General features: G+C 48.6%; 1 protein-coding gene across 2 annotated transcripts in view; it reads right to left on the minus strand.

Annotated features, from left to right (window-relative positions):
- Positions 1-27,364, minus strand: part of Cph (BCL11 transcription factor chronophage) — a 662,450-nt gene that overhangs the window by 319,492 nt on the left and 315,594 nt on the right. For both annotated transcript variants that reach the window (XM_075699818.1, XM_075699819.1), the window contains exon 2: positions 3,543-3,602. In XM_075699818.1, coding sequence (XP_075555933.1) covers positions 3,543-3,602 — 60 coding nt within the window. The remainder of the gene's footprint in view (positions 1-3,542; positions 3,603-27,364) is intronic.

A 27,364-nucleotide genomic window follows, 5' to 3' on the forward strand; every position in this document is an offset into this window, starting at 1 on the left:
TGCGTTCTTGACAAAGTTATTCCTCGGAATTTTGAGAATGACAGCCCACAAACAAATGTCACGAAACAAAGCACCGATAGCGCACGTCATTTATGTTAAATCTTCTCAGTCTTAAATATTAAAAGTCCGAAAGAATAACAGAAACCAGAATTTTTTTTTTTTTTTGGCACGGCTGTGCAATACTTCCGGGATCAGCCCACACAAAAGGCCGCGGTTCTACCAGAAACCCCGCCTTCGTGCATAGCGTTCGCCGCCAGAGATTCCCGGTGTACATTTATTACGGTTACATAATAAGCTACAGTTGCCAGGAAGCGTGAGAAGCAGTCAGGGATCTTTCAATTTATTTCGGCATCAAACGTGCTCCTTTACCTTCCAGAGACCAGAATGCACCTCATAAGGACACTAATGACTTTTCAAAAAAAAATTATGGAGTTTTACGTGCCAAAACCACTTTCTGATTATGAGGCACGCCGTAGTGGAGGGCTCCGGAAATTTCGACCCCCTGGGGTTCTTTCTTTAACGGGCACCTAAATCTAAATACACGGGTGTTTTCGCATTTCACCCCCATCGAAATCCGGCCGCCGTGAATGAATTTTCAAGCCTGTTCATATTACTGGCTGGTATGTTACGAACGCGAATAAAAAAAAATCAGTTCTTTGTTTCTTTTAAATGCCGCTAGTAGATGCCAAAGGCAGTATCTTCATGTGCATAGACACAGTAAGCATCTCCTCACGCGTGCCTCGGTAGAAGAGAGAGAGAGAGAGACAAACAGTTTTTTTTTCTTTGCAGAAACACCGAGGCTAAGATGCATCATCGTGTGGTGTGTTGCCACACTGACACTCCATTCTGGACTGTCACATTATTTCGCATAATTCTAAAAGCACTTAGTTTTCCCTCATGTGTGATGGCACAGCAGCTCATGCATACACTCATGCTTGACGTAGTAGTTCTGCGGAAGCCCGCAGGGTGGAGAGAAGTAATTAATGAAGGGAAAATCGGACGGGTGGATGTCCGATTTTCCCTTTATTAAATACACTTACGCTATACACACGGGGCAAGAGAGATAGTACATGGGCGCACGTGTGCGGTTGTACTCCGGATTTTGCCCATGCACCGTGGTGGCGTAATGCACGGCTACACAACTGGGCTATATACTAAGCCCGAGGGCGCGGGATCGAATCCCGACCGCGGCGGCCGAATTTCGATAGGGAGTCAATTGTAACAAAGCCCGCGTACTGTGCATTAGGTGCACGATCAAAATTGCATGGTCAAAATTAATCCGGAATCCCTTACGACGGCGTGCCTCGTAATCAAATCCTATAGGCTTGGCACGTAAAACCAAAGAATTTCGTTTTTTTTTTCCTTTCCGGCTTTTGCTAAGTGTTAAATCATCGGGCGACACATATACCAAACAACGCGCGAAACTGCCGAAGCATACGCGATTTATGGGAGCTAGGGACCCCCCACCCCCCTCTCTGGGACTCCCGTCACTCAGATTAATCGATAAAGAGCAAAATTATCTGGACAGTAAGATCACCTGATCAAGCGACTGGGCTGTTCACTCTGGCTGTTACGTGGCCTATTCGTTATCGCAGTAAACTTGTTTTTAGATATTTGGACATCTTCCTTCGTGGTATATGTTCTTCAAATAAAACTTCTTGTCAGTATGCGCCCATGTGTCGCCTTTCTCGTCCCTTCGATAAGCTCTCTTCTCCAAAGCACCAACGATCGAACTCAGCTCTCACCCATTCTGTGAAGACGCGAGTTGGCGTAAAATGTACTCGTTAACAAATGTGACGCGTATATACCGCTTCCAACGCTTGAGTTTCTCACGATCCAGTCCTCAGACGCTAGCCGAGACGAGCCGACAACAACGGCGCCATAAAGTGCGCTCGAATTCCGTCCCCGAGAGGTCACGTAAAAAAATGAGAAAAAAAAAAGCGTCCGCGAGGAAATGTCCCGCACGAGGAGCAGTTTGCACTTAGAGGGTCACTCCGGGAGGGTGAGGTGGGGGAGAAGGGGGGAGACTGCCCGGCCAAGCGGTCAGATGTCCAGCGACTCCACAACCTCCTCTTTCTCTAAGAATGGGCGAAAAAAAATTAGATAGGCACAAAGGCACATGGAAACACACAGATAAGAACGGCATGCCGGAATAGCCAAGGGCCAACAGAGTGGAGAAAAAAGAAAACTAAACCGTCGAGCGACACACCGGGGGAAAATCGCTGCACCCTCCGACAGCATTGGAATGTGCTTAAGAAAGCGGTGACGTTCAAACCCAGCGTCAAAAGAACTGTAGGATCATCGTGAAGATGTGTGCACGTTACAAGAGCGTTTACTTCGGTAGACTGGTCGCGAAGTAGTATGCTTCGCGTTTTCGTTCTATTTGATTTTAGCAATTAACGCAAATGTCTCACCCAGGTGCGGTAGAGAAGGCTGTAAAAAAGAATTGCAGCGTAGCAGTTTTCGCACCGACCAATAACTTCACCATTAACATATGAAACGCGCAGTTGCAAATTCACGTTGGCTGTGTTTTATGTTGATCAGCGCAATGAGATTAAAGGCGCGCGCGCTCTGTGTTACAATTATAGCAATAGATCGAACCTCGTTGTAACGAACGCAGATATAACGAATTATTGTATATAACGAAGTCGATCAAAACTGGTTTTTGCCAATATCGTCATGCAATGCATATATGCTTATAACGAATATCGGCTATAGTGCATGTATTTTCGTATGTGATGCGAGTTTGTTATAACGAGGTTCGACAGATATCCTTGTACGCAGCGATGCGAGCGGTCGTTCACTGCTTGTTCATATATGTTCTTTTGTTTTCATTTGCGTGCAGAACCACTACAGAGCAAACGCTTCAAAGCGGATCGATATCGCAACCCTCCTCCCTCTCCCCCTTTTTCTTGAATATCGGGTACATTAAAATGAATTAGGCATATCAGTTAATGTCTTTCCACCGAGCGCTCTGCGTGCGTTTGTGTGCGTTTTAGTTTCTGCGCTCTGATGGCTTGCACGTGACAACAACGACATTCGGCGCGGCCGCAATTGAACAAACTGTGAGACTTGGAAATATATTCCTGACAATAGGATAAATTCGCCACGTCGCTCATCGCAGTGGTGAGCAATTCGCGTTACTCACCCACAGTTTAAGCCCGTTGATTTGCAGAACCCCCAAACACAGCAATAAAAGAAAAAATACAAACAAATTCGATCCCAACACCAACCCCAAGAAAGAAGAGCAAAAATAAATTAAAAAGAAAAGCTCGATTTAGAACGACATTTGGGAAACAAACTTGGCCCCATGTTCTCTCTCTCTCTCTCTTCTTTTACTTGCGTCAGTTCGTTCAAGAGAGCGCACGTAAACAGCCACTATATGCAGCAAAAGTCAGTCAGCCCACTTATTAACTTTACGGATGTTAACTACGGCGTCTTCATCAGTGCACAATCGCTGCTCTTGTCTGCCGTGGCTTCCGCGTCCGCTTAGACCTAGTTCGGACTACTTGTGCGCGCGGAAGGATCGATTCAAGACTCACCCTCGCGCGTCGGCGACGCTTTGAGGACGGCATCCTTGGATACAAAGGCGTCGTCATCGTCTGCAGAGGAAAGATAAAAGAAACGAAACTGTTAAAACACAAGAATACCTTGAAGAGGAAAAGAAATAATGCAAAGACACGCCACTGAGCCTCCCGAGTTTTCTAGACGCCTTAATTACACGCGTATTTCGAATAAACATGATGCGTAACGCTGTCTTTCCAAAATAAAAGCGAACTATACCGATAGCGCTGTATAATACATAGGTGGTGGCCCAATCCAGCGCCCATCGACTGCTCCCTCGTAATAATAGAAACAAATCTCGAAGGCGATGCTCTTGCGGCAGGTATGCGCCAGAAGCGATTGCAGAGCCCGAAAGACGTCATAGACACATGTTTTATGCACCACCGCCCACACATGAAACGGAAAATTGTCATGCACCACAGGGTAGCGCGAAGAAACCGACGAAGCTACACACTGACACTTGAACGAAGGAACCAGCACAAAGCTTTTGCAGCCTCGCGGGTCCCTCCACCTTGCGCGCCACCCCCTTGCGCTCCACCTTCAACCTTCCGCGGAACTGATTGGCTATGCGCATTGCCTCCGAGATTGGGCAGCGCGCTCTATCCTTGCGCGCCCCACCAATCTCGGAGGTCGTTTTCTGAAGTGCTAAGCGTAGGTTACAATACAAGCACGCCCTCAGACAACATTTCATGCTCCCGCTGTAGCTCGGACAACCTTTGATGATCGCCGAGTAAGTGCCGTAAAAACATTCAATGACATGGTGGACTGGAATACGGCTATAACTCAAATCCCGATGGCCTGGAATAAAATTTCGGGCATTTCCCGAGACTAAATTGTGATGCATAGGGTTTTCTCTCCTTTTCTTTCATTTTTTATTTCGGTGTCATCATGGATAAATGCAGCATGAGGACCAAGCCAGTAAGGGTAGTGTGTTCCTGTGCCCTGTTGTAGGAATGACATTTCTGTGCAAGTGTACTGTTAAAATCACCGTATGAGTCGTTAATACCCAGATTGTAAAAAAAGAATGTAACAGAAGGACGGCACTTGGTAAAGAATTACGTGAAAAGCACTGACTGATATCAGGTGTTCAAAGGACATCATTGTGCACACAACTTGCCTGCAAGCCTTCACACGGCGAATCTCGGATGTTATCGGTGCTGGTATGAATTGAAATTATTGCTATGCTACCCCCCTCCCCCTCCCTCCCACACACCGCTCCATTCGAGCCCCCAACCCCAAACCCTCAGGTAAACAAATGCTGCTCCAACCCACTAATATACTAAATGAGTACTGCCTTTCAAGCGAGGCCACAATGTATACGTAAAATCACTTCATTAATAACGGAATCAAATCAAATTTGCCTCAAGGCACACACACACACACACACACACACACACACACACACACACACACACACACACACACACACACACACACACACACACACACACACACACACACACACACACACACACACACACACACACACACACACACAAATAAGCTTTTACAATCGACAACCAATACCGAACGAATGCTCTATGTAAGAGTCTACTACGCCGTACATCTCAATGGTTTTCTTCCAGCACCTGGAGGCGATTTCAGAATGACAAGCGAGAAGAAAACATTCACCGCAAGAGTTTGAGTATAGCGTAGGTGTACTTCCCTTGACTTTACTTCCCTTGCCAATAATAATAAAAATAAAATAATAAAAACGTACCGGCGTTTAGAAATCCTCAAGGACAAGCCGGCAAACCCAGGCGATGTGGGTTGGGCAACGACGCCCGCTCCATTGATCGCGGCTGACCAGGGGGCGCGTCACGTGACCAAAGAAGGATCAAGTGTCTTCCACATTGGGAGGACTGCCCGTTAAGAGCCGAAGGCCTCTCCCCTCTGCAGTAAAATGCACCGCAGAACCCACGTGCAAGCCGAGGTGGCACTCCCAAAACTTAGCACGCCGTTTCCTTTCAAAAAGCTCCCGTTCTTGGATTACACAGAGAGCCACGTGAACATCGAAAGGCCGTATATATATTTAAGAATATGGGAAGGTCGTACGCCTCGCTTCGGGACGCACAACTTCTTTAGCTCGAACACGTGTCTGAATGCTTTCTGTGGTTGTACTTATTTATTTTTCTCTTAATTTCTTCGGAGACCCCGCACTTCTATGGGGAAAAGCAAAAAAGAGAGAGAGAGAGTAAAACTTTATTCAATGTAAATAAAATAAGGCACGATGGTTGGAGCAAGCAAAAAAGAAAGGTTGTTAAATTGCAGTTATACTATACCCAGTTGTCGCAGCATTCACTGATTCGTATAACTGCAGTTGGTATAGAAGTAAAGTTAGTAACGTCGCTGACTAAACAAGGCATAGTCGCTCTTACCGAATATATATATATATATATATATATATATATATATATATATATATATATATATATATATATATATATATATATATATATATTCATCGGACCTACTCTGGGGCTCAGGGCGGGTGCATGCCCGAAGACTGCGGCGTACATTTATAGCTTTAACCACGACAATTCGTCGGCGCGTCATTCACGTACAGCAAAGCCGCTCTGCGTGCGGTAAGATTCACGAGACACGTGCGTATGCAGAGTGTGTAGTACACACGTGAATATTGTGCACAGGATTAGAGCGCGCAGCGAGCGCGAGCCTTTGTCGCCCAAGGACGCCTCCATGCGTCCTCGCCCCCCCCCCCCTTCTATTTTTAATTTTATTTTATCCTTATATCCCACTTTCTCGTGTAGCTGCCTTCAAGGTGCAGGAATATGGCTGAGCAACACGGTCCAGTGTTGAAGTGATTGCGCATTTAGTATTCTGCCGTCGATTATTGCACATTTGGCAACAAAGGTTGCCAAATGTGCAACTGATTGCGCAGCTGATTGTTACATGCGCAGCTGATTGTAACAGCCACTTCGTTACCGTAAAAATGCGAGAAAATAAATGTTCCAGTTATATTGTTTCTTCCTTTCTTGCTGGTTCATTAGATGTTCACTTTAGTGCTGACCCACACACACACACACACACACACACACACACACATATATATATATATATATATATATATATATATATATATATATATATATATATATATATATATATATATATATATATATATATATATATATATATATATATAGTACCTGCCATTCAGTACTCGTTCCCTGAAATGTTAGTTTCTGATGATGAATGTATTGCGACGTTCGGCAGCGCTTGTAATCTTTTCCCGACTCGTGAAACAAGGCACGTCTTTCGAACCAGACCAAACACAGAGCCGTGTCTTCTCTGATCTATTCATTTCCCGCGCACTCACGCTATGCCCATCCAACGAGCCCAACACAGAAAAGATAGCTTTCGCATGACGTCACGGACGCTATATAAAGACCCCGTGCGTGCCTTCCACTGCGCTGCTGGCGCTGTACCGAAAAAAAAAAGAAGAAAGTACATCGTACAAGTGGTGTGTGCAAATCCAACTTTCAGCGACCACTTCAGCGTAGGAGCAGAAACGGGTCTCGAAGGCTACGCTTTTCCAATCTTTATGCGCCGGAAGCGACTGCAAGAGGCGGAAACACCTCATCGCAACCATGCCATGCTGGGAAGAAGGAAACATTATTCAATGGTTGGCCGAATAATGTGTGCCTTGCCATACGCTTAGCACGCTACTCCGCAGCACGACGGTGACATGAAGCGACGCGTTCATCCCCTGGCACATAATTATGCAGTACCACAAGGAGCACGCGCAGTAACAAAATTAATTAAATTCTTGGGTATTACGCGCCACAACCGCAATCTGATTAATGAGGCACGCCGTAGTGGGGCCCTCCAGGTTAACCCTGACCACCTGGGGTTCTTTAACGTGCGCCCAATGCATGGTGCACGGGCGTTTCAGCCGCAACAGGTGGATGTATAGATGGATGGGATGACGTCAGTGCGAACCATCGATGCTGCGTGCTCTGTGTGCTTTATTATTTCTCCGTGTTGATAATTACTTTCAGTGCAAAACCAACGCAACAGCCTTACACAGCGTATATCATCAGCGGACTTCTCATAGACTCCTTATAGCGCAAGTCGCGAAGAAAGCCGAACTTCAAACCAGCGCCTCCGGCATCGCTGCCGCTCGGCCGGCCATGCCTCCCGTGCGATCCCGTGCGCGCGCACACAACACACACCTTTTCTCGCGCTGTAAGCGCGCGCGCGTGCCCACAGCCGAGCGTGCGTGCTTACCTGCGCGTAGCTGCGTGGGCGTGGCCATGGGGGCGTGACCGACCCGCTAACGAGCCATGAAGCGCCGGTGGCACGAACTGAGCAGCGAGCGCCCTCTCGTGTCTTCTCTCTTTCTTTTTTGTGCTTTCTTTCTCGCATTTCGTTCGGCACAGCCGTTCGCATGCTCCCGTTCCTGTTTTCTCTAGCGCGTTTTTTTTTTTTTTTTTCGCCTGTCGTTCATTCTTGCCGAGATGTGCACTCGCTACCGACGATCACGTTTGCCGCCGCCGCCACCCGTTAAAGCGCGCAGCAGCGACAGAGCTCCCGGCTACCAAAGCACGACGAGCTGAAAGGCCAAGTTTTTCTCGCTGTCAGCCACGGCGTCTCGATCAGTGAGGTTATGGCGTGCTGCCGTTTAGCGCGAGATCGCGCTTTCGAATCCTGGCCTCAGTGTTCTTTTGTTTTTGTTTTTTTGTAAACGCCCGCGTAACAACGAAAACAAAACAGTGGCGCCGCGGTTTTATAAGTTCGCGATACGAAAACAAACAAACAAACAAATCTTGTGTTTTTAACATGAACTTATTTAACACGCACACGCACTCACATATACCCAAGTGAGGACGTAAGCAAAACAAATACTTCAACACTTCTTTTAATCTTTCCGTCCCCTTTTCCCTTTCCCCAGTTTAGGGCAGCCAACCGGGCTCGGTCTTGGTTAACCTCCCTACCTTTCATTTATCATTTGCTCTCTCTCTCTCAACACTACATGTCATGAGATAGAAAAACTAAACTAGCACGTATTCGAAATGAAAATAAACCACAACGTACACTGTTTTTGCCCTAACCACTTCCTCAAAATAGCAAGTAGAATAAGTACGAAGTAAACATAGCGAACATCAAATAAGGACTCCATGAATGAAGACGTTTCATACGCAAGTGCATCGATACGAAGAAGGACTGCGCGGCCAAGCGTATACCGTAACGACTCCGTGCAGCCCTGCCCGAAGAAGCACGTACTTAACATTAACGGAGTCGGGGGATCATGGCGTCAGATAAGAGGAAGTGTGCGCAGCGTTCAGAATATGAAGCGTGCAGCCCTTCACGCAGCGGCGCCTTGAGCGCGCCTGCGTGGCCACGTTGGACTTTGCGTGCCGGCCACGTGCAAAGTGTCGGCATGCCTTGCATACACATTATCGCCCGTCCTCGTAAGCCTCAAAAAATGTGCCGGACATTACGTCGCAAAGATTAACGGCGAATGTCCTCATTGAGAGGGCTCAGCGCGCAATGTCGCGTCCGCGCGTTTTCCGCATACTGTTCGGGCTGTATACACATAGCGATGCGGGCAAGCTCTCGCCGAATTAATAAGCGACGCGCGAATTTCCGCGAGTCCGCTTCCCCGCACGTCTAGTTCGACCTGCACAAGATCGTCATCGCGAAAACGGAGATAGAGCAGTAGCGCGCGAACTGGTACAGTTGTCACTGCCACCATCGCTTCCTTATGAAATATGCTCCCCGATTGCAAGGCGTATAACCGTGGAATCAACGCTGCCGCAAGCGAGTGGTCGGCCATCTTGTTGTGGGCAACGTAACAGAGCCGAACAGCCTACTTCCAGTATGTAGCACGTGCCCCATTCAGCAATCCTTTTTTTGCACGAGTATAATAGATGAACGTGCGAAATTAGGGGGGTGCCCAAGTCAAAGTCACGTTTATCAGAATATATATATATATATATGTGTGTGTGTGTGTGTGTGTGTGTGTGTGTGTGTGTGTGTGTGTGTGTGTGTGTGTGTGTGTGTGTGTGTGTGTGTGTGTGTGTGTGTGTGTGAGTGTGTGTGTGTGTGAGTGTGTGTGTGTGTGTGTGTGTGTGTGTGTGTGTGTGTGTGTGTGTGTGTGTGTGTGTGTGTGTGTGTGTGTGTGTGTGTGTGTGTGTGTTGGGGGGGGGGCGGAGATGAAAGTAAAAAAGAAGTATTCACTACAGAAGCTCTGCAAATTGGGGCCTTTAGTGCATTCACGAAAAGGGGCCATGCAGCACCACCTTGGCACTTGAACTGACGATTCCGCGCGTATAGAGAGCGGATAGACTCGCTCGCGCAAGGTCATTTACATGCGACGGTCGTCGAATGCGCGACCGGAATCGCCATTATCATCCTCGCGTTGCACTTTGCCTCGCGGGCGCAAGTTCGCCAAGTAATAACGGGACCCGTATCCCCCCCCCCCCCCCCAGTGCACTCCCTACCACTAAAAAATATGTCTCGAAAGAGTGGACGCGGAGCAATCGCGATCGATCACTGATTATTGGCAAAGAATACCGGTCAACGACCAAGGGTTCTTACGTAAAAAAAAAAAAGAAAAGAAACACATTCGTTAATTCGGTCCGTTTATTTCTCCTATATAACTGAGTCGTATGCCTGCATATACCGATACCTGCTCGCCAGCACCCGCCCCATAGTACGATTACTCCATGGCAGATGCATGCTTATACGGTAACATTATGGGATACGTTTTTTTACGATCGGACAGCCCGCCATAGACAAATGAACAGCAGAAGGCGACACAAAGGCACGAAAACGAGACGCGCATTCCGGATATACGCGGAGACCTCTGGCGGCATGCCGCGCTGTCGCGTACAGCCACCGCGAACGCGGTGGGCCGCGTATTTTATTTAGACCGCCTGCACGTGGGTTGGAATGAGAGTCACGTCTCGTCGACGAGAAGGAGCCGGAAATCGCGGTGGTGAGCCACCCCCGGTCACTCTATAACGGCGTAACGTACACAGCAGACCCGCCGGCCTTTTTGGCTGCCTGACGAGGGCCCGCGTGTGTGCCTCCCCTGGATCGTAAAGTGCAGACACCTCCATTCCTAGCTTTAAGATAGGGTAAACTCATAGTAAACTTGGACATTGGAGGAGGAGGAGGAGGAGGAGGAGGAGGAGGAGGAAGGAAGGAAGGAAGGAAATGTAGACAGGTCGACCAGACGCACGTCTGGTTTGCTACCCTACACCGGGTAAGGGGTGTAAGGGAAGAAAAGAAAGGAGAGGGAGGGAGGAAGGCACTATCGATGTGAATACGTGCGAATGTCCATAACTTCACGCCTATAAGCGGACACCGAGGTCAGTTGCTTTCATGAGACGTAGCAGTGTCCGCGTCGCTTTGTAAGCCTGTGACGCATGCGGCCGCGGTCCGAGAATCTTAGTCTCTGGAAATGGTCTGTTATGTAATCGGCTTAACACGCTCTGAAGAACGTCGCGTGCGTTGTCATAGAGATCACAGAAACGCAACACGTGCTCAATCGTCTCTTCACAGTTACACGAGTCATAGATCGGTGTGTCGGACATTCCAATGAGGAATGAGCAGGCTTTCGTACATTTCTTTTTTCTCGTACATTTCGGACGTTAGAAGGCTTGCAGAGTGCGTAGGGGCAGCGATGGTCATGCAACCCCTTATAGGAAACTGTCCGTGTTCAACCGAAGCGAGCATAACTCGTATTGCAGCTAGCGATGGTATTTAATTAACAAACGCCGCCGCGGTATATATGACAGACTATGAATGAGTGGTTGCTGACTAGGAGCTAGGTCTCCGGTTCGGTACCGGTCACCGGTTGCCGCGTTTCGATGGGGGCGGAATGCAAAAGAAACGCTCGTGTGTACCGTGCGTTGGGCGCACGTCAACAAACCCCGGGTGATCGAAGTTAATCCGTAGTCCTCCACAACGACGTCCGTCGTAGTCCATCGTGCAACTTCAGGGACATCAAATCCCTTAATTTAAGGTGTCGCGCTGAAATTATAAGACTTCATCGAGGGCTATAAGAAACATCGACAACACCCGCGCTGTCTTATCGATCTTTCTTAGTCCTCATCTTACGCGCTGTTTGTACCCCCTTTCCACGTGCAAGACCAACAAACCAAACGTCGACCGGCAATGTACCTTGTGGACCTCCATTCGGCACGTTTCACACGTTTGGAGAACGTTAGACTACATATATATTTTCGTATTTCGCCTAATTACATAATGACTTATAATTAGTTATTCAGCTTCATTAAATACTGTACTCATAGCAAGAGTGTCAATGCGAAAAATGTTTGACAATGCTTAAAAAAAATCCCGATCCAGCTATCTGTCGCTCGATACGTGCGACATAAGATGTATTGAAAGCCGCAAAGAAAGCCTGAAAAACGCGAGAAAGGGTTTTTGTCGGTTTTCGCGGGCCTCTTTCATTCATGTTTGTAACAAAAAAAAAAACTTCCTTCAAGGCGGTCTACAGTTTTCTCACTAACGCTTTCTTGCTCTGAATATAACACTTGGGCAGTTCATTAATTAATAATACCTAATTACGTAATTAATTACGTAACTTACTCACAGCGACGGCAAACAACATTATCTTGGTTCTCTGTCCAGCTACGTGGCACTTGCACATTTTTGCATTTTGACAGAAGTGACGTGAGACATGTGGTATGTACGAAGCAACGACAGACGGGGGTTGAGAGAACGAATGGACCCCGACGAACTCGGAACCACATAATGTGTATACAATGTGTAAGTTATGGGGCACAGTCTAAAGTTTACCGGTCACGCAAGCCGCGACTATTAACTGTCCCGGTCTGTGGCGGCGGACAGGTTCCTGTTTTCGTTTGTACATACTCTTTGCTTCTTGCGTGTCGCGGGTATAGACGCGCCGATTAGATCTCGCGGCGAAGAAGGGTCAAGAGTTTGGCGATCGCGCTCGGACTTCAAAGTCGCTATGGGCTGCCGCCGGCAGCGCGGAGGGTTTTGTGACTTCCGAATGCGTGTCGTGCCGCATTTTACGCCTTGCAAGCCGCAGCTGTAGACTGTTAAAAAAAGAAAGATCACTTCAAGTTCTTTCAAAGATCGACAGGAACCGAGAGAGAGGAACAGCCTTACAACAATCGTGTAGGAAACTCGATTGCGTTTCAACAGAAACTCCAATGAACGCAACAAAAATTAAACCGCAACACAAAGGAAATTTTATAGCAAATTTTCTAATGCCGAACCATTACAGCGGGTGAACAGTGAAGCGCTGGAAGCCGCAGAGAAATGATCTAAAGAAACGACAATCCTTGATAAGATCCTTACAGAATTCATCGTAGAAAATCGGTTATGTTTTTTTTTGTTGACTCTGTTCTGAGCCCTTGCGAAAGTCGTTACAAACTATCTGAGGCCAAATTGGCAAATCTTTTCCTTCGTAAGTGCTCTCTGCCATTACTGGTGTCGCAATCCACGCCCTAGCGACGGCTGCCTCTGGGCAAGAGAAACCGATTTAGAGGGTTATGGTTTTGCTGGCTATGTGCATCGAAAGCCATTGCAGAAGCCGTAAATACGTCACAGCCACCATGTTTCGGAGATGACCTATTGGCTAGCGGTATTGTCTTATGATATGTCCCCACCAAGGCTATGCTCCTACGAAATATCCTATAGCGTTATGAGTGTTTTGTGAACACCTGCCCCATGTACAAAAGAAATGCGCATGGGTAGGACATGTAATGAGGAGGGAAGATAACCGATGGTCATTAAGGGTTACGGACTGGATTCCAAAGGAAGGGAAGCGTAGCATGGGACGGCAGAAAGTTAGGTGGGCGGATGAGATTAACAAGTTTGCAAGTACGACATGGCCACAATTAGTACATGACTGGGGTAGTTGGAGAAGTATGGGAGAGGTCTTTGCCCTGCAGTGGGCGTAACCAGGCTCATGATGATGATGATGATGATGATGATGATGATGATGCCCCATGTTCAGACTTTTTTGTTGATTTCAGTAGACTTCCTGTCGAGGCGCAACAGAATATCATTGCGACTTCTGCAACAGGATCAGCTTGCCATGGTTAACGTTACTCACGACGGTCTTGGATCGTGAAAAATATCGTCCGTCGTTAAAGCGACGGCAGAACTGGTATTCTGCCATCGATTCCACTTCCGATGTCCGTATCCCAAACTAGCCAGGCGACAGCAGCAAGTGACCAGTCGTCGCATTCTACCGGTATACTCACATATGGGGCTGGAAACTTGGAGATTATAAAAGAAGTTTGAGAAGACGCAAAAACTGCGCAACGAGCAATGAAATGAAAAACAAAAATTTGCTCGACATCCCGGCCCTGCGAAAGTGGATGTCCGGCGAAGCTGTTGCAAAACCACCACTGCAGCTGCTGACGGGAGTGTTTATTGGTGGTTCAGATGCTTGTTTTGAACTTGTTCTTCATTGAAACGTATGCTGTTTTGTGTGGTGTATGGGTGATTTCGATGAATGTATTCACTCTTCGCTTCACTTTGCTGAGTGCTTGCAGCCTCTGCTTTACGGGGGTATACGTATGCGCATTTTTTGCTTGCTTACGGGGGTATGAGTAATTGCTGATGATGGCAGATGCTTGCTTCGAGATTGTTCTTCGTTGAGACGTACACTGTTCTGTATACGTACGTTACACGTGTGATTCAAATGAATGTATGCACTGTTCGCTTTACTTTGCTGAGTGCTTGTAGCCTCTAGATCACTAGGGGTATGAGCCATTGTATTTTTGCTTGCCTAGGGGGGTATGCGCCATTGCTCATGATGATAATTGTTGCACACGGACAGACGCGAAAAATGCCTACCATGGAGAGGCTAACAGCTTCGCTGTAAAATGTTAGGGGTAGCGCCGATATTCTAGTTTACATTAATGTGAAGATATGGAGTGGGACCGGCCACGTAAAAAGCCAGATAGCTGGCGGTCTCTTAAACTTGCTGAATAGGTGCCAAGAAAAGGAAAGCGCAGTCGAGGGCGGCGGAAAATTACGTGGTGTGATAATGTTAGCAAATTTGCTCGTATATGATGACGTCGGTTGGCGCGAGAGAGGGGTAATAAGAGAGCGATGTGACAGGTAATTAATGGTGATAATGACGATGATTTAACGTAAGTGTACGCCGGCTGTACGCGTACCGCTTGTTGTTTCGTAGGGGTAAGCTGCGATTCCTCGAACCATGGGTGAAACTTACCAAGAAGTGAGAAACCTTGCACAAGTGACGGTGAGTTCTCGCACAACCATATGTCATGTGCCAAATGGGTGGCGCATGCTGAAAACATTTTTAAATAAGTTTCACTCGGTAGCTTTCCGTGTGGCAATTTGAATGTAGTTTACGCGAAGTATCCTACCGGTGTATGACAGCCGCACACTGGTGTGGCAAATTTATGAGTGACCCACTAATGAACTTATTGAAAGAGGGGATATATTTATCAACGTGAAAAAAAAAAATGTACACACCGATAAAGTGAAAAGCCTCCCCCATGGTTGTACGGCAGAAAGTGCGGTAGCTGACCCTGCGAGGACGCGGTCGCAACCAGTATACACCACCGCCCTTTCTCTGCATCTTTATCCTTTTATTTTTTTTATTCCCTTTCGCATATGCTCTACGCGTACACCGCACACTTCCGATTCTCGGACCTCTGCAATTCTGCTCCACTCCCCTTTTTTATTGCCTTTTTTACTGCCTTTTTCACCGTTTCAATTCTGTTCTCTTTTATAAGGCATCATCGGTGCTACTTCGCTTCCTCAACTTTCTTATCGCGGGCGTCGATCTTCGCTGCTCACGCCGAAAGAAAAAAAAAAGCAACAACAAGAACAACGCAAGAACAAAGAAAATATAAAAAATAAGGAGCAGGAACGCGAGCAGCCCGCACGGTGATAAGCGAAAGACCCAACCCGACGTCGTACACACATACTGACCGCAACCGCATACACGCGCCGATGTGACCAGCGAGCCATTTTATGGCCTCCGCGTTGTCTGTGCCGAATCTTTATGCCTGGTCCTCCCAACGCGAGTCTCTTACTTAATCGCCGCGACCCCCCCCCCCCCCTTCTATACTTAAAGAGAAAACCGAGTATGCAGATACTATGTATATACCCGCAGTCCCTGAAGGAGAAGAAGAAGAAAAAGAAGGGGTCCGAGCGGTCAGCTTCGTTGATCCCTCTATTTTTCATTTCACGGTTTACCCCAGGTGGTACGCAGATACGCTACGAGGCTCGCAGCTCTATATCGCGCTATGCAAATCGCCAGGAGGACTGGAAAAGAAAACACTGGGTACACTTAGGACGGGGTCTTAGAAGAAAGATGAAGAAGTTGTGGACGACGTGCTTTCACCGTTCCACGCCACCGCCGCTTAGCGCTGTACACTATGGATAGATAGTTAGATAGATAGAGAGAGGGGGGGGAGGGGGAGGGAAGGCGGCGAGGTTAACCATACACCCTGGATAACGCGTAGTAGTTTGGTACGAAGACCTCCCGAGCGTGCGATCTTAAAACAGAAGCAAGAAGCGGCCGCCGATACGTGGACCATGAAAACGTACCGTCCTATATGGGAAGCGGGGACGCCGCAGGCGACGACCAATCCACGTTTCAAAAAAAAAAAAAAAGAAAAACGGAATGTTTCGCTTCCGTTCCTGCTGCTTGATGCGTTTTGTTGACGCACATTGTGCGGCTTATCGGCGTTGCTCTGCTGGCTTATCGGTGGCGACAGTCTTCGAGTCTTCCTATACGAGCAGCCAACCTATACCTCCACGAAATCGGGTCGAGCTTATCGTTCGCTGGACGAACGGCACGTGTGTTTGACAGCAGGCATGTGTGTGTGTGTGTGTGTGTGTGTGTGTGTGTGTGTGTGTGTGTGTGTGTGTGTGTGTGTGTGTGTGTGTGTGTGTGTGTGTGCGTGCGTGAGCTAGAGAGAGAGAGAGAGAGAGAGAGAGAGAGAGAGATGCCGGAAGGTGGTCGCTGCATGCGCCGATAGCCAGGTCCTTAAAATATATCTTAACTCTTAAAACGTAACAGGCCTTGTAGCACTTTGAAACGGTTGGAGCCGAGTTGGCGGTCAAACCATAGCACGTATGCTTGCTATCGCAGCGGTTACCGCGAGGCCTTTTCTATAGACCAGGCGCGCTTAGAGGCCGTATATTACGCGCAACCCTGCGCCGTGGGCGACCGAAACCCGTTAGCTCGACGACGCTAATCTCGTGCGACCTGGGCTTAATCATGCCATGTAGATAGTATACCTGTCTTGCAGCTGATACGCCCTTTTGAGATTAACGGCTTGTTCTCTCAACAAGCTCTTAAGGAGATACCTTAATCAGTTTTTGTTTTTTCGCTGCGCGTTGTGGTTCATTTAGACTGTGTTTTGCATCTGTAACGTGCTCTGGGGGTATGATTTATTTTTTATTCTTTCCCATTTGGAGTAGAATGATGCTTGTGTGCTGCAAAGGAAGGCGCTCCAAAAAGGGCGTGAAATAGCCCCTACCCTTCGCTCTCTCATTTTCTATAGGCGTTGTCCAAATCCACGCCTATACACGACGGTTTGCTCAGAGTAACAGCAACACACTTCGAAGTCTATGCTTTTGCGGACTGCATGCGCCGGAAGTGATCGCGCAGCCGGAAACACGTCATAGCCGTCACCTTATGGGCACTATCTATTTCGACGGCTTGACTTACGCACCATCGTTAACAAGCTACATGAATGACGTTACTGTGAACTCGCCGCGGTGGCTCAATGCACCAACGGCATCCTGACGCAATAAGGTCGAGGTCACGGGTTCGCTCCCCGAGCGTCCTCCATAACCACACGTTTTAGGCAAGCGTTCAGTTCGGTCTCTTACTGTATACCTATGAAAGAAAGGGTGCGCTGGATGCTGCAATATTGCGTTCAAACACGAGGATAAGAAATGCATGCTAATAACTTTTCAATAAAAAAAAGTTTTCTCTCTCTCTAAAAACATTTTTTCTTTTTGTCTGGAGAGATTAACATTGCATGTTACGTGCAATGCATATGTGTAGACATGGTATGCACTAATTTCTCTCTCATATGTGACACTTGTGTATCTGTATTGTACCTGTAGTGTTTGTGACATTTATAATGCTTCTTTCGTTAATTCATATACACGCAGGTGTTGGTTCCAACAGATGGCGTGATGAACTGCGCCTTTGTGCATTAGTGACTTGGAAATGTATCACCATATCAGAACAGTAAAAAAGAAAGAAAAAAATAGGCGCTCGTACTAAACGGGCGTATTTTGTGTTTAGTCTTCACCGAAATGAGGCCGTTGCAGACGGGTGCCAAACCTGCGACGTTGATGCCTTCGTTCAGCGGGAGAACGAACTCCAATGCCACCGCCTAACATCTCAGCAGGTATTCGCGCGGTACACCACGCTTAAGCAACACCCAATCGAAAGCAACACTGTACCAGAATGTCGCTCCTTCATACCGCGCTCGGAGATCTCGCTCGTGCGAAATCTTGGGAAAGTCGAATGTTCAGTCTCAGTGCCAGCTCCCACGACCTGCGACATGACCTGTTCCTTTCTTTCTTTCTTTTCTTTTTCGTTTTTGTTGTCGCGCTTGGAAAAACACACGTGAGCGCACAGAAACAAGCAATAAGCACCCCCAGTAAGGACAGGCTGAGCGAGAGTCACTCAAAACGCTCCCACCGCTAAGAAAAAAAAAAAAAAAAAAAATTCGTCACTACCCCAGCCATATCACGCAAAGTTTCCTACTCTATATCGGCTTCTACGCTGTACCGCCAATAACTCGGCTGGGAAAGCCGCGTATACTCGGGCTAGCAACAGTCGGTACGGCACAGAGGAGCTCGTTTTCTTGTCAATCAACGCTTCCCTCGTCCGTCAGAGCCTCGACGACGGCTGCTAATTACAATTTTTTTTTCCTCCACGTACAGCGAACCTTTGTTCAAAGTCACGTTCCGCCCATGTTGGAAACAATGGTGGAATACAGGCACGGGAGGAAAAAAAGAAGAAAAAAAAAAGAAAAGGCGCGTGCTTAAGTGCACGTGCCATACAGTGCAGACCCCCGCGCGGCAACCTATCCAATCCGTCGTCGCTCGGGGTCCAACGAGATAATGATGAAGTGCACGAACGAAACAGGTATCACAAATTATCACTGTACATACACGTGAGATTCGTCGAGCACGCAATTAAGGCGCAGCGTGGAATCAACTGGCAGATGTCGGCATACACACCGTCGGCATACAGATAAAAAAAATAATAACAAATAAATACAACCGCAGATTCCAAACACACGTGGGAATCGGTTATAAGCGAAGCTGTCTTTTGACGTTTACTGAAATGCCACCACTTCACTTCTCCGTATATAACTCACTGCACGCTCTTATAATCAACGTGCCTGCCTTCTCTATTCTTTTTTTTCTACACCCTTTCCCCTTCCCCCAACGCCGAGTAGAGTAGCAGGCCGGAACATTGATTCATGTCGACCTCTCGGCTTTTCTATCCTAATAAATACCTCTCTCTCTCGGTGGTTTCCATTCTGTTCACTACTGTCTCCCAGCTAGGCTGCTTTTTGATGCCAACTCGTTTCACCTCTCCGTAGCCGACTTTCATTTTTCTGTTGCCGACTTCGCGTCTTGCCTTTCGTTCTGCTTGCCGCTCGGGCTCCTACCCAGTGCCACGTACCCATCCTGGAAGTTTGGCCAAGGACGTTCGCACACCCAGTTGCACATGCCAGTTCATTGTTATTGCTGGCATCAACGCACTCGTACTGGATGTACCTCGAACCCTGGCCCGTACCCTACACCCAGGCCAACCTGGACCACGACGCATATCGGCAGTGGGAACCGAACCTGGCTACCTTCCCCTCAGTTGCACATGCCAAGTTGCGCATATAGTGCCTTAAGTTATTTGTTCGGCCAGGTACTACGGGGCACATGCCCCAATTTCAGATAGCCAATGGCCCTAGTCGCCAATTCGGGCACCTGTCCAGTGACGCAAGTTGCGTAGTATGCAAGACACCAGAAGACAGCACACCGCATCTTCAAAGAGGGAGGGGGAAGGGAGAATCAACGAAAAGTTCACTCTAAAAACCGCCTGTGCTGTTTTAAAAAAATTCGGATGGATGGATGCTATGGGCACCCTTCTTGAAGCAGGGCGGTCACGGGTGCCGACAATGGTGGTTCCTGTTATCAGGTCATCGAATCTGGTAGTATTTTTCTATAAGATAAGGTAAAGTGGCGTCGCATGTCAATCATCCCTCATTTATCGCGGTTCTCTTTATTTATTTTTTTTTTCGTTCTCTTCATTCGCCAACACTCTATTCATCTCTGAATAGCCTCGGCCGCAGATCAGCCCATGATTCCACATGTACAATGCTCGAAACCCAATACCTCCAGCATGCTAACTACATGCATTCACGTTTATTTCCACATCGCAGCGGTAACGTTTTAATAAACCTGACCAACAGTTTCACCATTGCCAAACACTAAAACCGAATCAGTGATATGAAAAAATTATGGGGTTTTACGTGCCAAAACTACTTTCTGATTATGAGGCACGCCGTAATGGAGGACTCCGGAAATTTCGACCACCTCGGGTTCTTTAAGGTGCACCTAAATCTAAGTACAAGGGTGTTTTCGGATTTCGCCCCCATTGAAATGCGGCCGCCGTGGCCGGGAATCGGTCCCGCGACCTCGTGCTCAGCAGCCCAACACCATAGCCACTGAGCAACCACGGCGGGTTCAGTGACATGAAGTAAACGGCTTAAGATATTCTTACGAACGACGCGCATTGAAAGATGCATAGCTGCTCGCCAAAACGCACTCGAACTTACCGTTTGACGTGAGGATCGAACCAGTTCGAACTTTCAGAGCTTCCTTTTAAAACCCACCGTTCGTTACGATCAGGTCAGGTATAATGGCGCAGTTTTGTCGCCAGGCGGCTTACTGTAGGATTCATTGTTTCCGTTTGAATGACGGCAGGAATTATAAAATAAAGAAGAAAGAAACTCAACAAACAGGAGTACCCGTTAACGCGATGACACGATCGCCATAAACATTAACGTCCGAAAACGAATAAAACCACGCCCATGGATAAATTGTACGCATAAAGCAATAAAACAACCCTCACAATTCGCAGCATCACAACGCCAGATCGAGTGTGACACGCCGCCACCGCCTTTCCGATATCGGACCAATCAAAAGCGCCAGAGTCCAAACGATACCGACGTGAGGAGAAGCCCCGCAGGAACCGGCGAACCACGTTCACCGCCACTAGGTCACGTGATTCATCGCCTGTCTTTTCATCCAATTAATGGAGTCGCGCCCCAATCGACGCGAATAGCCGACGCCAGTTATAAGTGCGCCAAGCCGCACAGCAGGTTTCCTCCTCCAAAAGAAAACAAAGCCATAACAACAAAACAACAACAAAGAAGCATTCCAACGAAAACCCAGGAAACCAGACGGTGTCCTCTAGCCGCCCATCGTTCCCCAATCATGACACGCTCTCTTGATGCCGCCTGTCATCTCGCGCCAAAGAGCGTTGGAACCAGCAGGCCCTTCGGCTTTGAGGCCGAAAACGTCGCGTCAGCAAGCTCCGTGTACGCCGAAGTAAGTAAACAACAAGCAACGGGCACACAGGCACACACTCGAACACAAGTTGCGCGGCGTCCCGTAACAGAGCTCAGTTTCCAGTTGACAGATGTTCCCAGAGTCTATACGCGGTAGGACGGCTCCTTTCTTGCGAGCCGCCTACCGGAAGGCGAGCCTATACAGCCGAAGCGCCCGGATCCAAACAAACGATACGCTGTACACCTTCGTCGTGAAATACCCTAGGTTAGAAAGAAAAACACAGAGAGAAAGAGAGACAGAAAAGCCTGGCAAGGATTAACGACGTATCAATCAAACTCGTCGCCCGCACACGTGGGTCTCCTCGTCAGCCGAACACGAAAAAGGGAGCCAGAGATCGACGGCCGCTTCGATGATAGGCGTATCGCCCATTACTTGCAAGAAGAAGCAGACGGCGTGCGAAGGCCTAATAGGAAGGGCAACCCGTCTCCACAATCGAATCTTCGTCGAGACGCTGACGCGCAGGTCTTGAGCGGTAAACAGGGAGGAAGAAAAAAAGGCTTGTTCGTTATGAAATGACCCCAGCGGCGCCGTTCTCGATACTGAGAAGCTATATAGATAGCCGAGCTTGTACACGACTCGGGGTTGTCATGTGGAGTCGGCGGTCGAGGCATAGACGAGGCGAGTGGAGGCCCGTACGTGTATGTACAGCGACACGGATAAAGTTATTATAGAGAGGCACGGCGTGTGGACCTTAAATTGGAATACGAGACGCGTTTTGAAACGTTGGCGGGTAATTACTCCCCGTCACTGATGAGCGTGGGATTCGCCTGGAGCGTGTGACCTGCGCTTGCCTTTCGGATGCGTCCGTGAATTTTTTTTTTTTTTTCCGGGAATCGACGAACGAAAACGACGGCGGGGGCCTCGCGTATACAGCAATTAGGCGAGGAGTATGAAAACGTGAAGACGACGGTGATGTATCAGTTAAGCGACGAACGTTCGCAGGTCGCGAAGTCTCGAGAAACGTGGAGAACTTGACACGAGCTTGAAGCGGCGTTGCAGGTCGTCGGACTCGGATGCGATCGGCAGCGGGCGAACGCCCGAAGCACCGCATACGCGCATCCGTATTGTGTGTTGCTAGAAATAGGACGTGAACTTCGGCTGGCACCGTAGGAGGTCGCATCGTTTGTATAAAGCGACAAACACGTGTCAACATAAAAACGAAAACAGTCGCACTTGACGTATAAGGGGCTATACTTGATAAGCAGTCTATATGGTATCTTCGTATGCCTGTGCCGCGCATGGATCGTCGCTTCAGCTGACATTGAAGCGCAGCCAGCGGATGCGACAGTAGAAAGGCACTAATTGCTATATCAAGTGTTCCTCGATTTGATGTCAGTTAATGAAAGACTAGCGTTAGTGTCGCCACTGTTCCGGAAAGAGTTCGCGTTAGAACTCATTACGCCTGTGTTGGACTCCTCCCTGTGTCTGCCAACGAGAACTCGAACGACCGTCCCAGGAGAGAGAGAGAGACTGAGAGCATATGGTGAGTACATATATATATATATATATATATATATATATATATATATATATATATATATATATAGAGAGAGAGAGAGAGAGAGAGAGAGAGAGAGCAGGGAGGAAGGAAATGAAATGCAGGAAGGTTAACCAGACTGAGTCGAGTTAGCTATCCTATAGGATAGCTAACTAATTTAGGGTGATGGAGGGTGATGGGCGATTGAAAGCGAGAGGAAGAGAGAGAGAACATGAGTATATCGCCCTTTCACATCCACTAAGTTAGGTACAGGATGTCTACAGTCGGGTACTCAAGTCTGTTGCCTTCAGGTAGTGAATAAGCGCTCGAATTGCATTCTGGGCTTATGAACTGTGAGGCCAGGCTCCCAAGATTTTTGCTTCTGTGAATGGCCTACCATCCAGTCAATCACTATAATAATAGCACTACAACACACACACACACACACACACACACACACACACACACACACACACACACACACACACACACACACACACACACACACACACACGCACGCACGCACGCACGCACGCACGCACAAGCACACGCGCGCGCGCACACACACACAGACACACACGCACGCACGCGCACATGCACACACCTTTACACGATACGGACACGCACGAATACACAAACACACGCCCGTACATAGAAAGAAACACACACAAAGGAAGCCGCGGATTGGGCGGAAGCACCGAATAAGCCTTCTTTCTGTCCCTCTATACTGCGCCGTCCTTTAAGAATTACTTAGTCTTAGCCGAAGCACGCGCGGCGTATAGCACGATGCTCCACGCCAGACAAGCGGCGGCAGTAATCACGACGCTCCCTTGTCTCACAGACGCGCGGCAGCGCGAGTGAAAAAGCGTTCACCGCGCGAGCCGCTCGAAACGTAAACACAGCGGAACGAGCCGCAACAAACAGACGAGGTAGAACGGAGGGGGAGGGAAACAGTTAAGACGGGTCAAAAACGCATCTCTCATCCGCCAAGTTTGTTTGTTTGTTTGCTTCGCCAGGAGCCGCTAAGTTTCCTCGAGTCGCGACCGCCGACGACTGTGTTGTTTTATTCAAAAACGCTAGCCGCACTCTGGCTCGCTTTAAAGCGAAGGTGCCCGCTCTAAAGAGAAAAACAAACAAAAACAAACAAGAAACATCGAGAGAAAGAAAGCGAAAAAGAAAGGAAGAAAGAAAGAGCAGCTCTAGAAGTGAAAGAGAAGAACGGTGCGATTGCGTCAGGCGAGGGAGGTGCTTCCAGAGAAGCGCACGCATGTGGAGATAGAGAGAGAGAGAGAGAAGAGGAGAGGACGAGAGGCGGTAATATATCTTGTAAAATGCAGCTGCAGGCGACAGACTCGCCTAGGCGTGACTTTCTCTATTTCTTTCTTTTTCGACTTTTAAAGCAGCGTGCACTACCTTTTTCTTTTTCTTTCTCCAGCTCTTTAATTATTTATTTCTTGCTCTTATGCCGCTATAAAGAGAACGTGCGCGCCTATGTGTAGCCGACGTCAGAAGTTTTTCGGAGAGTGTAATTAAAGGAGGTTAAATAAAATTGTCGCACCTACACCGGTGTATACCTTATAAATTCAAGGCTGCGGTGCGACGGTCGCCAGGAAGATCTTGTAACCATTAAAATTTTCCCTCTCGGAAATGATTCCTTACTGCTTATCAGACGAGGCATTCTTTTTTTTTTTCGTATTTTGTTTTTTCCTCGGATCCCGTGCCCTTAAAGCCTTTACGTTTGGGGATAAGGCGGAGTGATAGCGACCCTGGACAATTTCGCCGCATCGTTCACATTTTTCATTAAGATTATTACATCCGGAGGTGTTATGTGCCGAAGCCACGATCTGATTGCGAGGCACGGGTTAATTACTAGCACGGAATAAGGGACTCAGGATTAATTTTCCCCACCAGGCATTCTTTATAACGTGCACCTAAATCTAAGTACTATACACGAGCGTGTTTTTGCATTTCGCTCCATAGAAACGTCAGACAACGAACACTGCAAAACTGACACGCCTGGGGTGTCCAGCGGCCGACCGGACAAAGACCGGCACGTTCCAGTCGAAACATTGGCCAGCCGATCTGAGGCCACTTAACCTGATTTTTATTATCTTCAAGTTCCACTGCGGGTGTCCATGATTGATTCTGCTCATGCATGTCTCTTCTAGGACTTCTATTTTTATTGGACGATGAATCGCCTATAAGGAAATCAGGTTGTACTGAGAGACAGACAAGTTCGTCAATAAACAAAGATGTGGTCAGCACCCTCTCTCCCTCTCTCTCTCTCTCACTTGTGTCACAGCTCGAGGTCGAAATGTCGGTCATACACACAAATCCGTAAGCGCGCACATGGACTCCGCGCGCACTCCACGGCGGCTGGCAACGGCGGCTCTTTGGACGCGACGCCGGCTGGCTCGTCGCCAGCTTCCGCGGCGCAAAGTCGTTCGAATAACGAGACGCCGATATATCAGTCGTCGCTGCGGCCGCAAAGAAGACGCTGGTGCGGGCAGAGAAGCTTATTACCGCGCTCTTCAAAGCGTGTCCGCTTTTCCCCCGAACCTCGTTTAAGTACAGTCCACCCATCCTACGCCCCCAAACCCCTTCTCTATTCTCGAAAGTTCCGTGCGTCCTCTGGAGCGTCTTGCAGAAGACACACACATACACACACACACGCACGCACGCACACACACACACACACACACACACACACACACACACAAACACGCGCGCGCGCTCTCCCTCTCTCTCTCTTTCCGTCTCTCTCGCAGTTTCCGAGCCCCGAGGTCGCGGGTTCGTTGTCAGAGGCCTCCGCACGCGAAAGTTTCGGGCTCGGAGGAGAAACGCTCTTTCCGAGAAGCGCGTCGGTTTTCCAACCACGCGCTTGCTTCGCCCATGGAGGCCTCAGTTCTCCTCCGCAACGAACCTGGCTGGCCTCCTGGTACCTCCGTCCTTCCTCACTCACTCCCTCTCCCTCTCTCTGGGGCCAAACCGGAGGACCGTGGGTTCGTTGTCAGGGGGCTCGCGCGCTGGCGCACGGGCACGGAGACAAACGGCCTGCCGAGTAGCTGCCCTCCGTTCTTCCGCCACCCTGCGAGCATCCCCGTGTTCTTCCGACTCGAGCCGGTTGTGTCCTGCAGTAGATAGGTCTGAAAGATGACTTACGGGGGAGACGGCTCCACAACGAGGAATGACTTGGAAGTCGGCTCTTCTCCCAACCCGGCTGCCCCGAGAAGACCCTTCGACCTCCAAACATACCACCATTCCTCACCCCCCCCCCCCCCCCCCCCACCCCTCCCGCGTCCTCATCTCTGTCCCTCGGCTAGCTCCAGCAGCCTTTTACTGGAGATGACGACTGCGACTGGACGCCCAGAGGAGGTCAATTGATGTCACTTCCGCTCGGTCTTGGCGGAGAAGGGGAGGGGGGAGGGGGCGAAGGGTACGAACCTTCGCAGCTCGAGTCACGCCGGCCCGGGTGACAGAGTGCTCGAGCGCGAATTTTTGCGGTTTGAGGGTGTGAGTCTGCGGAGTGACGCAATTCTACCCGCGACAGAAGCGGAACGGAGTCGCGTTTCGAAGCCCTGTGAGCGTCACAGACCATTTCGTTTTTCAGGAGGTCGCGGGAGGGATGAACAGACGCTGTCGGCTTGTAGACGCTGGCTGCCTAATGACGAAAGTTCTTCCAGTGCCTTTCTTGATTAATTGCCTTTTTTGTGCGCGTGCGTGCGTGCATGTGTGTCTGTGTGTGAATCAATTATCAAAGTGTAATTGCAAAAGTCGAGCCATAGTAGACTTGCCGAGATATGCTGCTGGGGACATTTACTTATTAGTTTAGCTACATTGGTTAACGCTACGCGGGGCGTGTCCGTTCTCTGACGTCGCAGTACCTCTATGGGATAGGCCTAGTTTCATAGGCCAGGTAGCAGACTACGCAATGCGAGGGCAATAACTAAAGAAGACGTCGCTTTAAGGCATTTACTCTGCTCATTACCATGCTCAGCAACCTACAAACTCTTATGCTTTCCTAATTGGAATGACCACCATCCCCACGTGCGACACCTACAGCTGTGATGAGACGCTCCCACACTTTATCTCTGTCTGCCCACGCTATAGTGCCGAGAGCTAAGTGATGTGCAACGGAATGGACAAGTCGGACAGTTGTCTGCTATTATAACTGAAGGCTCTAGGCCAGTGCTCCCAAAGAACAACAGCGCAGAAGGCCTTATTTGCGCTAACATTTCTGAGGTGTACGAGCCTGGACGATAGACAGCAAGAACTTTGCCCCCTGTCACTGTATAGTGTAAACGGTTTGTTCATGCTCGCCTCTCTTGCTCTTTCTATCTCTTCTCATACCGCTCTCTTCCTCTTTTTATCCCCGCACTCCTTCCCCCGTGCAGGGTAGCGAAACGGAACTACCTCCGGTTGAACTCCTTGCCTTTCTATGCATCTCTCTCTCTCTCTCTCTCTCTCTCTCTCTCTCTCTCTCTCTCTCTCTCTCTCTCTCTCTCTCTCTCTCTCTCTCTCTCTCTCTCTCATTCTCACTCTCTCTCTCTCTCACACTCACTCACTCACTCACTCAGGTGGTTTGGCGTCTTCCTAACTACGAAGGGGGTTCCGGCTTGGTCCCAGCTTCGGTTGGTTTACTTGTGATGCGACTGACATATTATCGACGTATTGGTAACATGACGCTATTATAGTCATTTATCA

The sequence above is a fragment of the Dermacentor variabilis genome, chromosome 7 (genome assembly GCF_050947875.1).
Source record: "Dermacentor variabilis isolate Ectoservices chromosome 7, ASM5094787v1, whole genome shotgun sequence".
Classification (NCBI taxonomy): Eukaryota; Metazoa; Arthropoda; class Arachnida; order Ixodida; family Ixodidae; genus Dermacentor; species Dermacentor variabilis.